This window comes from Musa acuminata, chromosome BXJ3-8, assembly GCF_036884655.1.
Source record: "Musa acuminata AAA Group cultivar baxijiao chromosome BXJ3-8, Cavendish_Baxijiao_AAA, whole genome shotgun sequence".
Lineage (NCBI taxonomy): Eukaryota > Viridiplantae > Streptophyta > Magnoliopsida > Zingiberales > Musaceae > Musa > Musa acuminata.
In genome coordinates this window covers 37,288,290-37,302,162 of record NC_088356.1, presented here as the reverse complement: position 1 = coordinate 37,302,162, position 13,873 = coordinate 37,288,290, and the positions used below count along the sequence as shown (strand labels likewise).

At 36.1% G+C, this 13,873-nt stretch overlaps 1 protein-coding gene and 1 long non-coding RNA gene across 3 annotated transcripts; both read left to right on the top strand.

The window, feature by feature from the left end:
* The first annotated feature begins 5,080 nt into the window (after positions 1 to 5,080).
* Positions 5,081 to 6,630, top strand: LOC103994944 (uncharacterized serine-rich protein C215.13-like). Its single transcript, XM_018829970.2, has 2 exons — positions 5,081 to 6,440; positions 6,514 to 6,630. The coding sequence occupies exon 1, from the start codon at positions 5,267 to 5,269 to the stop codon at positions 6,302 to 6,304; it is 1,038 nt and encodes a 345-aa protein (XP_018685515.1). The 5' UTR covers positions 5,081 to 5,266; the 3' UTR covers positions 6,305 to 6,440; positions 6,514 to 6,630.
* A 5,116-nt stretch (positions 6,631 to 11,746) lies between these two features.
* Positions 11,747 to 12,682, top strand: LOC135645484 (uncharacterized). Of its 2 annotated transcripts, none has more exons than XR_010498800.1 (2): positions 11,747 to 12,054; positions 12,175 to 12,682. It is a non-coding gene; the product is annotated as an uncharacterized LOC135645484 (long non-coding RNA). The 2 variants fall into 2 exon arrangements; XR_010498801.1 differs by having other exon boundaries at positions 12,164 to 12,682.
* Positions 12,683 to 13,873: the final 1,191 nt, after the last annotated feature.

The window sequence follows — 13,873 nt, the reverse complement described above, 5'->3', positions numbered from 1 at the left end:
CATTGCCCACTGGAATGCCAATCGAAAGCGAAAGTGATGAGAACCTACTTGAAAGTGACAAGTAGGTGAAAGAAGAGTCAATGGGCAAATTTTATGAAGGAATGAACCAAAAACTTCAAAAGTTTAGGAGGCGATGCTCGTTAAAGCTCCAACAGGCATCCACCCAATTCAAGCGGCATGAGGCATTTAAGAGACTAACGCATATTAAGGATGGTCTTTTCCTTCATCTAAAAGATCTGTAGGAGCCAATAATGATCAACACAACTCAGCCAACCTCACACTAAAATCAGAGTCATTGGCGAGTTGAAGCAGCATGGCGGATTAAAAGTTCGACTGCCCAACAACAACAATGGAGAGTAATTGGGAGCCAAGAGGCGCATTGCAGTTGGACCAGAAGATTAAAGACTCAGCAAAGGCAAGGAGTTACAACATCAGTAAGGGCTTCGACGAGGACGTCGAAGAAATAAGTGGGGGAGAATGTCACAGACAAAATTGTAAATGGGGTGTTCGATGTACTTATGTATATCCGTGTCTTTTGATTTTGTTTATGCTTTGCATAGCATATAAAGGGCTGGTAGTAGGCTTAACAGCCTCATTTTCTTTTGTTTTGGTAGCCGTCCTAAGCTTGCAAACAAATGTTGTATCATGTGGGCACTTGTGGGGATTTCGATTTGTAGTGGATTATTTTGGACCCTTTGTTGTGCGGTCGTTCAGAGCTTGTAAATTCTATTTGTAATTTACATTGGCTATGAAGCATTTACTAAAATAATTACTTATAGATCCCAAGTGAGGTGCTTTCTCTAATATGTTTTCTCTTTTGTAGGTTCTAAGGGACCATAGGAGATTTCGGATAGGCCGACCTTTGCGGACTGACATGCAAGGGTGCCACACGACTTAGGCAAAACCAACTAAGTCTGTGACATGGCAGTACCACCACCCATGCCTGCATTAGGTCATTAGTTTGGTCTTTTAATGGGCCCAATTGAGCTCGAGTTTAAGCTCATTGGCTTTCTTGATAAGTTGGCATGGTCTCGACTTAATACCAACTCAATTTGACCCAGAAATACTTCGATCAAGACTTTATAATCTAACCACATAAACCACATATCCGACATAATTACAATTACGAAGCTTTTAGTACATTGTATGCCATTCCAACATATCATCGATCTTCCGGCACTTCCTCCGAACTTTCGATACATCATCCTTTCCTTCAACATATCGCTTGATATATCATTATGTGACTTTCCCATAATATCCGAGCTTTTGGCACAATATCCGATCCTTTCGGCATGATGCTTGAACTTCTATTATGAAATATAATCTTCAGTACATCGACCAATCCTCCTTTTATAACAAAAGAAGACAATCACAAACTTTCTTCTCCTCCTTCGAAAGAATAAAAAAATATTCTAAACAAGGAGAAAGATAACTCTTTAAGGAAAACTACTCTAATATACATTTGGGAACTTCATAGTACTAACTTGAGCGTTAGAGGGATTGGGTCAAAAAACCTCTCCTATCCTCGATCATGGTGCAGGTGGTGTCTCAGAGCCACCTAGATGCCATCTTGAATCCATCTCGGGAGCATAATATTTTTACCTCAAGGAGACCTCGAACATTCCAACGCATACGGGAGTTGACCATGTCCAACTGTCCAAGATGTCAATGACATTTTCCCTCAATACTTACATATGCCAAGTTAACCTGTCAAATAATATTTTCTCATTAGACCATCGATCATAAAACTAATATTATATTTTATTATGTAATAAATGAGCACTTAAGGTACATATATGTCTGTAAAAAAAAAAATTACACACACCTTGATATTATCTTTTGCACCGGTCAATTGTTTTCTATCCACGAATTAAAGTGAGATACGAGATAAGTGATAATCGATATTTTATCTCTTGGGTTAGATTTGATCATTCAAATCAAAACTGAAATGGGTCACCGTTCCTCATTCTTGAGGTTTGAAATTAGAATCGGAACCCTTTAGAAAAATAAAAATATAAATGGTCAAATGTCTACTCTTCCAAGACTTAATAAACAACTAATTGGAACCTGATTTTGGTTCAGAAATGGAATCAGAATCATTAATTTCTTAATCAAAATCAGAATCATCGATTCTTATTCTAAAATCGAAATCACCTGGAATCCAATTTAGTTCAGTTCCTTGGTAGAACGGGAATCGTTTTGAAACTATGATAGTTCAAAAGGTCAAATATTGGACATATTTTTCTAACCCAAAGTCAAGTTCTTCCTCATGCAACCAAACTTGTATCCCTATTCATAAACCGATCGAAAGTAACGTTAGAAAATAAAACGGCAGTGCCACAACACAACACAAAACTGGTCCGAGAAAGACACCGTGGAAGCCACGAACTTAGACAAGTCGAAGGCATCTGGAGATTGATCTCAGACAACCGTTTGCTGCTTCGATGGCCAATCCGATTGGTTTGGTCTGCGGACTCGGTGTTGCGGGTCAAAGATCACGCAGTCCCAAGACAGCTACTGCCTACTCGTGCAGACTTTTCCACGGTTATCACGCACCTCTTTGGCACGTGGCTTCGTGGTGTGGATGTCGAGTGGGTGTCCTCCCACCCACCATTGCTTTCTATGCTTCACCAGCAATGTTTCTGTCTCGAGTCGTGGGCTAAGTGGCGGCGAAAGTGACGACTTCCAGGTGTCTGGCAGCAGGTGTAAGCTGTCTTGACGCTCCGTCACATGAAGAATGGCCACGGACGAACGGTCTACGAACTATCCCGCACGCGCAAGACTCTGTCATTTGCTGGTCTAACTGTCACTCCGACACTTGGTAGATAGCCCGTAGCCGCAGACGGTAGAACAGTAGAGGTGGTGATAGGGGCAAGATTGTCCATTCACCGTCGACGCAAGAAACTTGACCACTGGATCCAAACTGGCGTATGACGACAAAAAGCCGTACAAAATATTTTTCGAATTAGGAATTTTCGGAGAATATTTTTTCTACAGGCTCGTGGAGGATTGTACGACGGTGTTGGCAGGTGTTTGACTCTCTCTCCCCAATTCCTCTCCGGTTTCGGTGTCTCTGGCCCGAGCTAACTTCGTGATCAGAGAGATCGATTTAGCTCTCGTCCACAGATAAGATCAGATATATTTGGTCCTGATATGGATTTAGAATCAACGGCTCTGATTTTATTTTTAAAATCTATAAATTTATTATATCAATTTTGAAATTGAAATTGAACCGGATTCTGATTTAACTGTCTATCTTTTTTTTTCTTAAAATATTTTTTAGTTAATTATTTATTAAATTATTAGAAGCGTCATATTGGTTATTTAGAGGGAAATTCAAATTGTAAGAACGAAAACGATAGAACTCGTTTCCAGTTCGATTTCAAACTGGTTTCAGTTTGAATCGTGATCGGATATAGCTCCATCCTCTGCCTCTCATTTCTCGTCCCATCGTGTGATCGAACTCTAAAGATGTCCGACTCACCTCCTTCGTTCATCTCAGCCCTGCATCAAGTCGAGGCGATTGAGAGAGAGAAAAGTATGTGGGGAACCTTGACTTGCAACAAGCAAAGTTTGATTTAGGTCAATTTAGTGGCCCCCCAATGCAAACGATCGTGTCTGAAGCAAGGCCGAACAGCATGAAAACGTCCGACCCGACCTAAGAAGTGACATTTGTACATCAATCTTTGTGCCACACCAACCTATAATCATCAATCTAAAAAGTGATCGAAGATGATGATGATGATGATGATGATGATGATGACGATAGTAATAACAATGTTGATGATGATTCCAATGCAATTCTGCTTGATGGGTGCAACAAACTTGTTGATGGTTCAACAAATACTGAGACGAGTTGGGAAGAAGGGTTGGGATATGGTGGTGGAAACGTGATCATGTCAAGTTGTGGAGCTGATCCAAAATAGTTCCACCAACCCAAACCCACCTCACTGATCTGTCATCACTAATATTAAGTTTGCAAATCGTTGAAATCTCTTCGTTCTTAAAGAAACTAATTAAACCTCAGTCTTCTTCAAGAAAAAAAAAATAATATTAGTTTATAAATAAATATTTTTAATACTATAAATTATATTTATATAATCTAATATTTGAACTCACGATGGATATTGATTAGAAAAATATATAGTATATTTAATAGGGTTATATTTAACAGAAAATATGGATTTGAGGATGAGAAATGAAATAGCATAGAATAGGAAATTCTACCAAATTGCATTTCATGTGCATTCCAAGCAGAACAGAAGAAAGAAATCATGTGACGGATGAGTTAACAACGAATTAGTGGCAAAAAAGCAAAAACATGGTTGGATTGGAGACAAGTGTTAATGGTCGCTCGATGCTTTTGAAAAGTAAATGTCGCATAGAAGAGACATTTAATGTTGAGATGAGATAGAAAAAGTCAAACAACGGAAACAAAAACCTTTCTTAAATCATGTCATGCTTGATGCTCTTTTTCTTGTCTGTCCACATAAGGTACAAAACTCCAATTTTGTGTTCTCAGCGAGAAAAGTGACATGCTGAATTCAAATAGAAGCATCATTCTTATAATAATAATAATAATAATAATAATAATAATAATAATAATAATAATAATAATAATAATAATAATAATAATAATAATAATAATAATAATAATAATAATAATAAAGAGAGAAAGCAAATAAAATAAAGTAATATGTAATGTTATCTATGGGTAATTAACTATCGCTCAGTACCCACAGATATCAATGATTGGGGATTTGGAATCGCCAATTCACATGTATTATCACTTCACTTGTTGCTCTCAATCTCATTTTGGATCAATCAACCATATATTATCATCAAAACCCTCGTTAATTTACCTCATCATTTCTATATAATCTTATAGCAAGTTAAGACTTTGGTTGGCCCACCTCCTCTGAAATCTGTGGAGGATCTTTGTAGTGGAACTGTGAGCTCAATTTGTCCTCTCTTTGGGATGGAAGTTCTCTCTCCCTCTCTACCCTTTCATCCCTTTTTTTCCTTTCTACTTCTTTCCTCCATTCCCTCTTACCCACCCAAGACAAAATGATTAAGCTTTTTTCCTACCCATCAGAGATCCATGGAAAGATAGAAAAAGTGGAACAAACAACTCTTTCCCTCTCTCTCTCTCCACCTCCCTCAACAGACGACTCTTCAACCTCTTCTTTACCACCCAAGACATCATCTCTCTCTCTCTCTCTCTCTCTCTCTTTCTCTTCTACATCTTTAGTCGCATACATCGAACATGGATTCGACCAACAGTGGCAGCATGCAGTCCTCGAGCAGCGGTGACAACGACGAGTGCGACTCTCGAGGTGAGTCCATCTCCTCCTTCTTGAACCTCCCACCGTTGCATCCACGGCTGCAGCCGGCAGCAACCGCTACCACTCTCCAACACGACCACCCTTCTTCCTCCTCCATCTTCGATCCTTTATCACCTTACCTCGCCTCCTTCCCCCTCCCGCCTCCGGAGTTCGACTCGACGTGGCCTGCAGGAATCCCACCGTCTTCTATGTCATCGTACTCCACTTGCACCACCACCGACGGCATACGGTCGTCAGCATCAGCGAGTCCGTCGTCGCTACAGCCACCACCGGTATTGCAAGCTGATCGTTCTGCCGCCGCCCCACGAGGGTCCAAGAAGCGGTCGAGGGCGTCGCGGCGAGCTCCGACCACCGTCCTCACCACTGACACCTCCAATTTCCGAGCCATGGTGCAGCAGTTCACCGGCTTTCCGACGCCGCCCTTTGCTGCCTCTCCCTTCCCCCGCCCTCGGCTCGACCTCCTCAACTTGGGGGCCGCCGTCCCATCTTACCTCCTTAGGCCCTCTGCCCAAAAGTTTCCTTCTTCTTCCATCCCTCCCATGTCTTCTTCCTCCGCCTCCACTTTGCTCTTCGATCACGCTATCGCCTCGATCGCTAGGAGCACTCTTGCCAACATAAACGTACCCATCAACACTAGTGCGACAAGTTCTTCGAGTAGTGCTACTCCGAGTTCCACCAGCAGGCGCGAATTGCCGGTCTTTGATGATTTCATCTCCCAGCAGCTTCTCCAATCACAAACCACACCCGAGTACGGTTCCCTCTCCTTTGCCTCCTCAGTAGCTAGGGCGCAAGGGCCTTCGGGCTACGCCATGGGAGGTCTCGGGAGCCTCATGGCGACAGAAGGCTTGAAGGTGAGCGGTGGAACCAATGTTTCAAGTTGGGTTGATGAACTAGGACAGGAGAATGCAGAAGACGACCGATCGAAGGGGATCATGAGAAACTATGGCGATCAGAGATAGCTAAAGCCATGCAGGAAGGAGATCTGCAATGGATTCTTTCTCCAGGATGACAAGTAGCAATATGTTGAGAGGAAGTGAAGGAGGAGGAGGAGGAGGAGAAGATGGTCTTTGCAGCATCACTCAACCATCATCAGTGGTAACCATATATACCACACACTCTTTCCTTCTAATGTTTACATGGTTTTATCTTGTCCTTGTTTTGATCACAGTGCACAAGAAAGAGCTGCCGTCGAGTATTTATCAAGTTATGTGATCTTGAAAGAGACAAAAAGACATTATGATTCGATTGAGTTTTGAAATGTTGGGTGGAGGTGTTTTCATTTGTAGCTATTTTGCCTCACAACATTATTCTTAGCTTCTTTGGTTTTGTTTGCTTGAGGGGGTGGATTCAACAAAAATAAACTAGGTATTGTAATTATAGCTCTAACTCCATGAATTACAACTTATTTTTATGGTTAGGGCTCATTAAGTGATACATTTTCTTTATAGAAAAGAAAAATTGTTCATCAAGTGAATTATGCTTTTACCAGATAGGAAGGACTGGTCCATAAATAAATCGATCTAATTATGATATTTTTAAATAAAATTATAATATTTTGAATATCTTCACAGAAACATCAAAAAATATTATAAATGTATACAAAAATACTGTAACTACAAGTAAAAATTTAAAATACAAAAACACTATAACTCAAAGTATAAAAACTTATAATATTTTATCATGTTTAATAGGTATTTTTATTACCTTGGGAATATAAACCTACAAAGAAAATTTAATTTTTATGTTAGTTATGATGTTTTTTTCACATATGTTTTTTTAAATAATTGTGTAACAATGACTCAAAATATGAGACAAACTGTTATTATCATTGTTGCGGTCTTAAATATGTACTCTTATTAGTTAAGAAATTAAAATATATAAAAAAAATTAATTTTTATATTATTTTTAAAGAGAGTTATAATATTTTTGATATATTTATAAAGATATTTTAATCCTATATATATATATATATATATATATATATATATATATATATATATATGTATATATGTATATATGTATATATAATGTAACTGACCTAGCTCACCATATGGATCTATCTAATATAAAGTGTTTTAGGACTAAGAAAAAAGAGAGACACTAGTGAGGAAAAACAAATAGATGGGGCATCTCTCCGGAAAAGTCTAGAATTCGTTCTAAGGGATCACTAATATGAAAATTTTATTAATAATTTGTAACATCTATCAAGTCGTTATGCCTTATAAATTCTTGGAACTTATAGTTAGATGTGATCTAATATTCATGATAAAATAGATTGAAGTCATCAAAAGGGAGTTAAAGATAATTAAAAAATAGGGAATATTTAGCTATAAAATTTAGAGGGCATTCAAATATCTCTTTTTGTTCAAATAATATAGAGAAGACAAAAATTAAAACCTCATATGATAAATTTTATCCTTAAAATATTGATTAATGGTGGTACACCTGAACTACTTATAGGTTAGATGACCCAAATTCATTTATCCTTAGGTTAAGGATTCAAATAAAAAATTTATATATAAAATAGTAGTTTGATTGTGGTGTACTTGACTAAATTATTATTTTTAATAAAAAAGATAAGAATGATATTAATGTAAAGAGAAAATAAAGATAATATAATATAGTAAGGATATGTTCACATAGGGACGAAAAGAGACAGATCAAAGCCTCTGAAACAAAATCAACATACAAAGTAGTAGTATAAAGCAAGGCCTCATCAACAATCAGAATTAGAGTAAAAATCACATAAAACGTCACCCCACATTGAGCTTTACTTGTCTTTTAGAGTGTGCTATGCTTTTCCGTATTGAGTTTAAGGTTAAAAAATACATAATGTTAATCTTCCACCTTGGAATCATTAATCATATCAATACTTGTAATGGTATCATATCTATTAGAGGTTATCATGACTATGAGACTACAAGTCATGATAGAACGCAAGATAAAAGAAGAAGTCTCACCTGTTGTAAGAGCCTTGATATCATATATACTAATGTGAAAATAAAAAAGATAATTTGCTTAGGATTAGATGGCTCAGCAATCACCAACCTAATATATCAATATACAGTTGATATATATATATATATATATATATATATATATATATATATATATATATATATATAATATCTTTTATCATAGAAGTCACTAGCGTTGAAAAACTAATATCACGTCGTGTAGTTGGCACAAAAAGTAGTGAAGGGACCACCGTTGATGAAGGTGAGACAGGATTTAGGATCCATTTAGTTGTAATTCATCTAATTAATGTAATCATGAAAATAACTATTAGACGATAGATAAGAAAATATACCACTTATTTTTTATTACAAAAATTTTATTTTAAAAAATAAGTGGTTAGGATAAGATTCGATAACATAATTCTACTATCAATAGGTTAGATCTTTATCAATTAAATCAATTGTCATATTCAAAATTTATAGGATAAAGTTTTTAACTTTTAATATAAGTGAGACGACTGGTTCATGCCTTTCCTCATAGTTAAAAACTGGGTTCATACCTCGTGAAAGCTGTTTGATTCCTTGAAAGTTCTCTTTGAATGTTGATTTTTTTTAATTCTACTTTAGGGACTGAGATTATCTTACAAGAGTGCTTAATTTTGGGTTATAGTATATTCAGAACAAACTCTATCTTTTCAACCATAGGAATATGATATTCAGAAGATTGATTTTTCTATCATTTTGATATGGTAAAAATAGTTAACATTCCTCAAACTCTTAAATTTATCAGAGGCCTTTATTTATAGATCAGCTCACCAGTACTAAGGAGTACATTAGATTTGTAGTAGTATGACTAGAGATTTCCACTGCTTTAAATCTCTCTAATGTCCTTTGCGTTTCTCCTAATAATGCTAAAGACTATGTTGTCAGGCTAGAGTATAATTAAAAATTGATGAGATTTTTTCCTTTATAATATTTTTGGACATACTATTATGAATTATAGGAAACATACAACTAAATGGATCCTAAATCCTATCTCACCTTCGGTGGTCCCTTCACTACTTTTTGTGCCAACTACACGACGTGATATTGGTTTTTCTATGCTAATGACTTCTATGATAAAAGATGATATATATATATATATCAACTATATGTTGATATATTAGGCCGGTGATTGCTGAGCCATCTAATCCTAAGCAAATTGTCTCTTTTATTTTCACATTAGTATATATGATATCAAGGTTCCCACAAGTGAGGCTTCTTCTTATATCTTGCCTTCTATCATGACTTGTAGTCTCATAATCATGATAACCTATAATAGATATGATATCCTTACAAGTATTGATATGATTAATAATTCCAAGGTGGAAGATTAACATTATGCATTTTTCAACCTTAAACTCAATACGGAAAAGCATTGCACACTCTAAAAGACAAGTAAAACACGTGGGGTGACGTTTTATGGGATTTTTACTCTAATTCTGATTGTTGATGAGGCCTTACTTAATACTACTATTTTGTATGTTGATTTTGTTTCATAGGCTTTGATCTATCTCTTTTTGTCTCTATGTGAACATATCCTTACTATATTATATTATCTTTATTTTCTCTTTACGTCAATATCATTCTTATCTTTGTTATTAAAAAATAATAATTTACTCAAGTACACCACAATCAAACTACGATTTTTATATATAATTTTTTTATTAGAACCCTTAACCTAAGGATAAATGGATTTGGGTCATCTAACCTATAAGTAGTTCAGGTGTACCACCATTAATCAATATTTTAAGAATAAAATTTATCATATGAGGTTTTAATTTTTGTCTTCTCTATGTTATTTGAACAAAAAGAGATATTTGAATGCCCTCTAAGTTTTATAGCTAAATATTCTCTATTTTTTAATTATCTTTAAGTCCTTTTTGATGACTTAAAGAAGGATCACATTCTAGGATAAATCTTTATGCTCTCCCACTTATCAATCTAAAGTAATATTTTTTTACTATAATATTCTTAAAGCTTATGACATTCAGAAGGGACTAGATCATCTTTAATCTTTTTAAGTTAGATGAACAATCAAAATTTGACCTCGCACTAAGTATATAATAGATATTACATTTTATTATCAACCTTTTGGAACAAAAATACTGTATATGATAGAAAATTCTCGTTTCCTTTAGGGAAGGAAAAAGAGAGTCGGCTTAAGAACCAAAACTCTCCCTCTTATTTAAATCTTATAATAATTCATTTCTTGTTGATTAGTTTAGTTGGTAAAAATTTTGATAGTTTATTATAATATCTTTGGAGAGCATAAAGGTTTATTATAATATCTTTGAAGAGCATAAAGGTTTATCCTAGAATGTGATCGATCTTTTAAGTGTCAAAAAAGTTAGTGATCTTATAATCTATCAAGAGACACATTAAGATTTGAAAAAAATTTAAATTAAAAATCTTTTTTCCTTGCAAGCTTGAATTGAATTGTTGTGGTGACTTGTTAAAAAAGAAATATGATACCGTATAGAAATTAAATTTATGATGTATAAATTACACTATTTTTTAAAAAAATAGGGTGCTAAGGGTTAATGTAGATTATTAAAAAAATTCAAGAAGATATATTTTAAATAATATTTTTTTGATGATGGTGTACTAGACCTAAAGATTATGTTTTTATATCTAAAACATTGGTTAAGTGACGTGCATCATATATACTTATCAAAGATTAAAAACTTAAATCCTCATCCGACATATTTTGAAATGTATTAATTAGTTTAGCTAATAAAATTTTGATAAATTATTTACCTAAAAAAAAAAAAAACCAGAGTTAGAAATATAGATATCTTGGACTATGTATTAGGCATGACTTTTCTTAGATTTGAAGTGAGACATGATCTAATTATTTATAATCTTAATACTTGGACCATTAACACCTATTCACTAACTCTAGTGAAGAAGATTAACGATGCGATATCTTTCTCTAATGGCAAGTAAGATATCCACTGGATATCTGATACCACTGAGATGTACAATCTGTGGGAGTAAAAAATAACATCTATTTGGAATACCAAAAAAGTTTGATGCTTCTTCTCGAGATAAGACACCAACTAAAGACAAAAAGAGTTAATTATCCTTAGGGATTTTGTTGGGGAACAAAAGAAAAAGTTAATTATCCCAACAGGCAACCTTGTCGTTGTTCCTCAACATTATGACCCCACCACAAAGCATCTACTCATATCATATTCTGTCTTCCCGGCCGCGTTCCGATATTAATTCAATTTTCAATATTTAAATTTATTCATTTATATATCCTATATATACCTGTATGTATACATACATACATATATATATATATATATATATATATATATATATATGAGACGTTGTGGAAATTAGGATCCCCAAATTCTGGTGCTGTCACCACAGTGGAGGGTAACCGCTGAGCTAACACAAAAGAAACACCCCCTCGACCTCGAAGCCAATCGCACACTCCGCGAGTGACTGTATCGGGAGGGAGGAGAAAGAGGTGGATCTGTCGTGAGTCGTTTCTCACTCTCTCTCTCTCTCTCTCTCACGCACACACTAGAAAACAGAGCGTCTTTTTACAGCTGTGGACAAGAAATAGATAGATCAGGGGGAGGGAGAGAAGGGAGGGAAGGAAGACGATGGAGACGAGCGCTCCGACAAGGAAGCCGCGGGCCTCGACGGATGATCCGCTGACTTGATCGGAGGCGCCTGCTTCCCGCTGACCGCACCAGGTACGTCTCGTGTCCCGCGGAAATCCTGTGGTTGTCGTACTGAGTTCTTGATGTTTGGTCTCTGATCGCAGACCGTACTCCAACTCTTTTGTTGTTTCTTTCTGGCAAGGACATTTGCAGTTGTCGGATGAGGTCCACGAGGTGCTGCTCGGGGGGGCAGGTCACCGAGGAGGCGGCCGAGAGCGTCCTGAAGAGATGAGATCTGGTTGTGTCCAGTCTTGACTCCTTTTTGATGCAGAATCCTGTGAAACTAAAAGGCGTTTTCCTCGGCGATTCTTCGACATTCTGCTCTAATTTTTGCTATATCCTATATATTTGTACTAAAAACTTCTGGAGATTTCTGCTCAACGAGACTTTTGACATGTATGGTTTCAATCGACTCAAAAGATGGAGTACATTGCTTCACAATTCGCTTCAGTTTTCATATGTGTAATCTGTAGTTTCGTGGACTTGAGATGCTTAAGGAATGATATATCTTAGTCAGAATTTTGCCCAAGTATGGGGCAATTGCCTTTCCATTTCTACAATCCGGCAAATGTTGTTGCAGGGATTTTCTTTTAATTAAGTTGTTCTAGGCGGTGCCTCATTTTGGATGACATATAATGCATTAAGTTTCATGTCGGAATAAGATTAGGTATTTGTTATGTACCTGGAGATCGGTATGACTTGGTCCTGTCCCGAAAGTGCAAGGTCATCCACGTGGATTCTTAGGGCAAGAAGGTTAGATGAATGAAGTTGGATCGGGGATTGGCTCTTGGGCCCCTGTTGCGTCTACGGTGCCAAGTTGAGGAGGGACTTGAGTTGTGCCTCTTACGCCACGTTCCTACATGACAGGTCGACGTCGGTAGTGGGATTCCTGACTCGACTCCTCCGATGATTAAGTCAGTAAGTGGTCTTTGTGGTGAAAAGAGTTCGATCCCCATCTGTGGGTCAGGGGGTCGGCTTTTATACCTACGGGGCCGATCCGAAAATGCTTGGGTCGCTAACATTGAAGATGTTGATGTAGGATGAGTAACAATGTTATTGATAATAGAGGAATAAAAAAGAAAAAGAATAGAAAAATAGTAGCCGAAAAATATTGAAAAAAGAAAGAGATAACTATCAAGATGAAGGCCTTGCACCTCCGATACGTGGGCGATTGAATCATATCATCGAAAACATAATTGTGACATCGCATCACTCACACACAAGTTCGAACAAAAATAAGATTCATTGATTCATCTCTATTTCATGCATTATAATATTCTAACCCCTTTTTATAGGCTCATGCACAATATTAAAAAGGAAATCATAGTATAATAAAAATTACAATTGCATCAACTTAAATATATGATCTATTGCTTTCTACGAAGAAGATAATATTCTTGACTTGATTTGAAGGATAACCTTCCTTTGTTTGACGATATTTTGATTGATAGACTTCCATATTTGATAGTAGAGATAAATCTTTAAAATTTTCCATCAAAATTTATAATCCTCGATCAATAATAAATTTTATTTCTTCCACTCTTTTTGGCATTTGTTTCCCTTTTCTTTGCCTTGAGTAGATGTTGTCATATGATAATTTATGACATGTGCAAAATAACATATAAACTAATAAAATTTATTCAAGTAACATATAAACTAAATTGCTCCTTATCAGATGATCTATTAGACTAGGTTACAGATGCAGTAGTTATCTTGTTAATTTTTTAAGTAGCAAAGTTTAGTTCATTGTATAAACTCAGAAAGCAGTTTTAGGGCAGAAGTATTACAATTTTTATCCATGGTCTCCTATCCAACTTCACATCTAAACCCACAATGAAATTAGTTGCTGTTC

Excerpts from the sequence above, each read along its gene's own strand:
- LOC103994944 (XM_018829970.2), top strand. The coding sequence starts at position 5,267 with ATGGATTCGACCAACAGTGGCAGCATGCAGTCCTCGAGCAGCGGTGAC.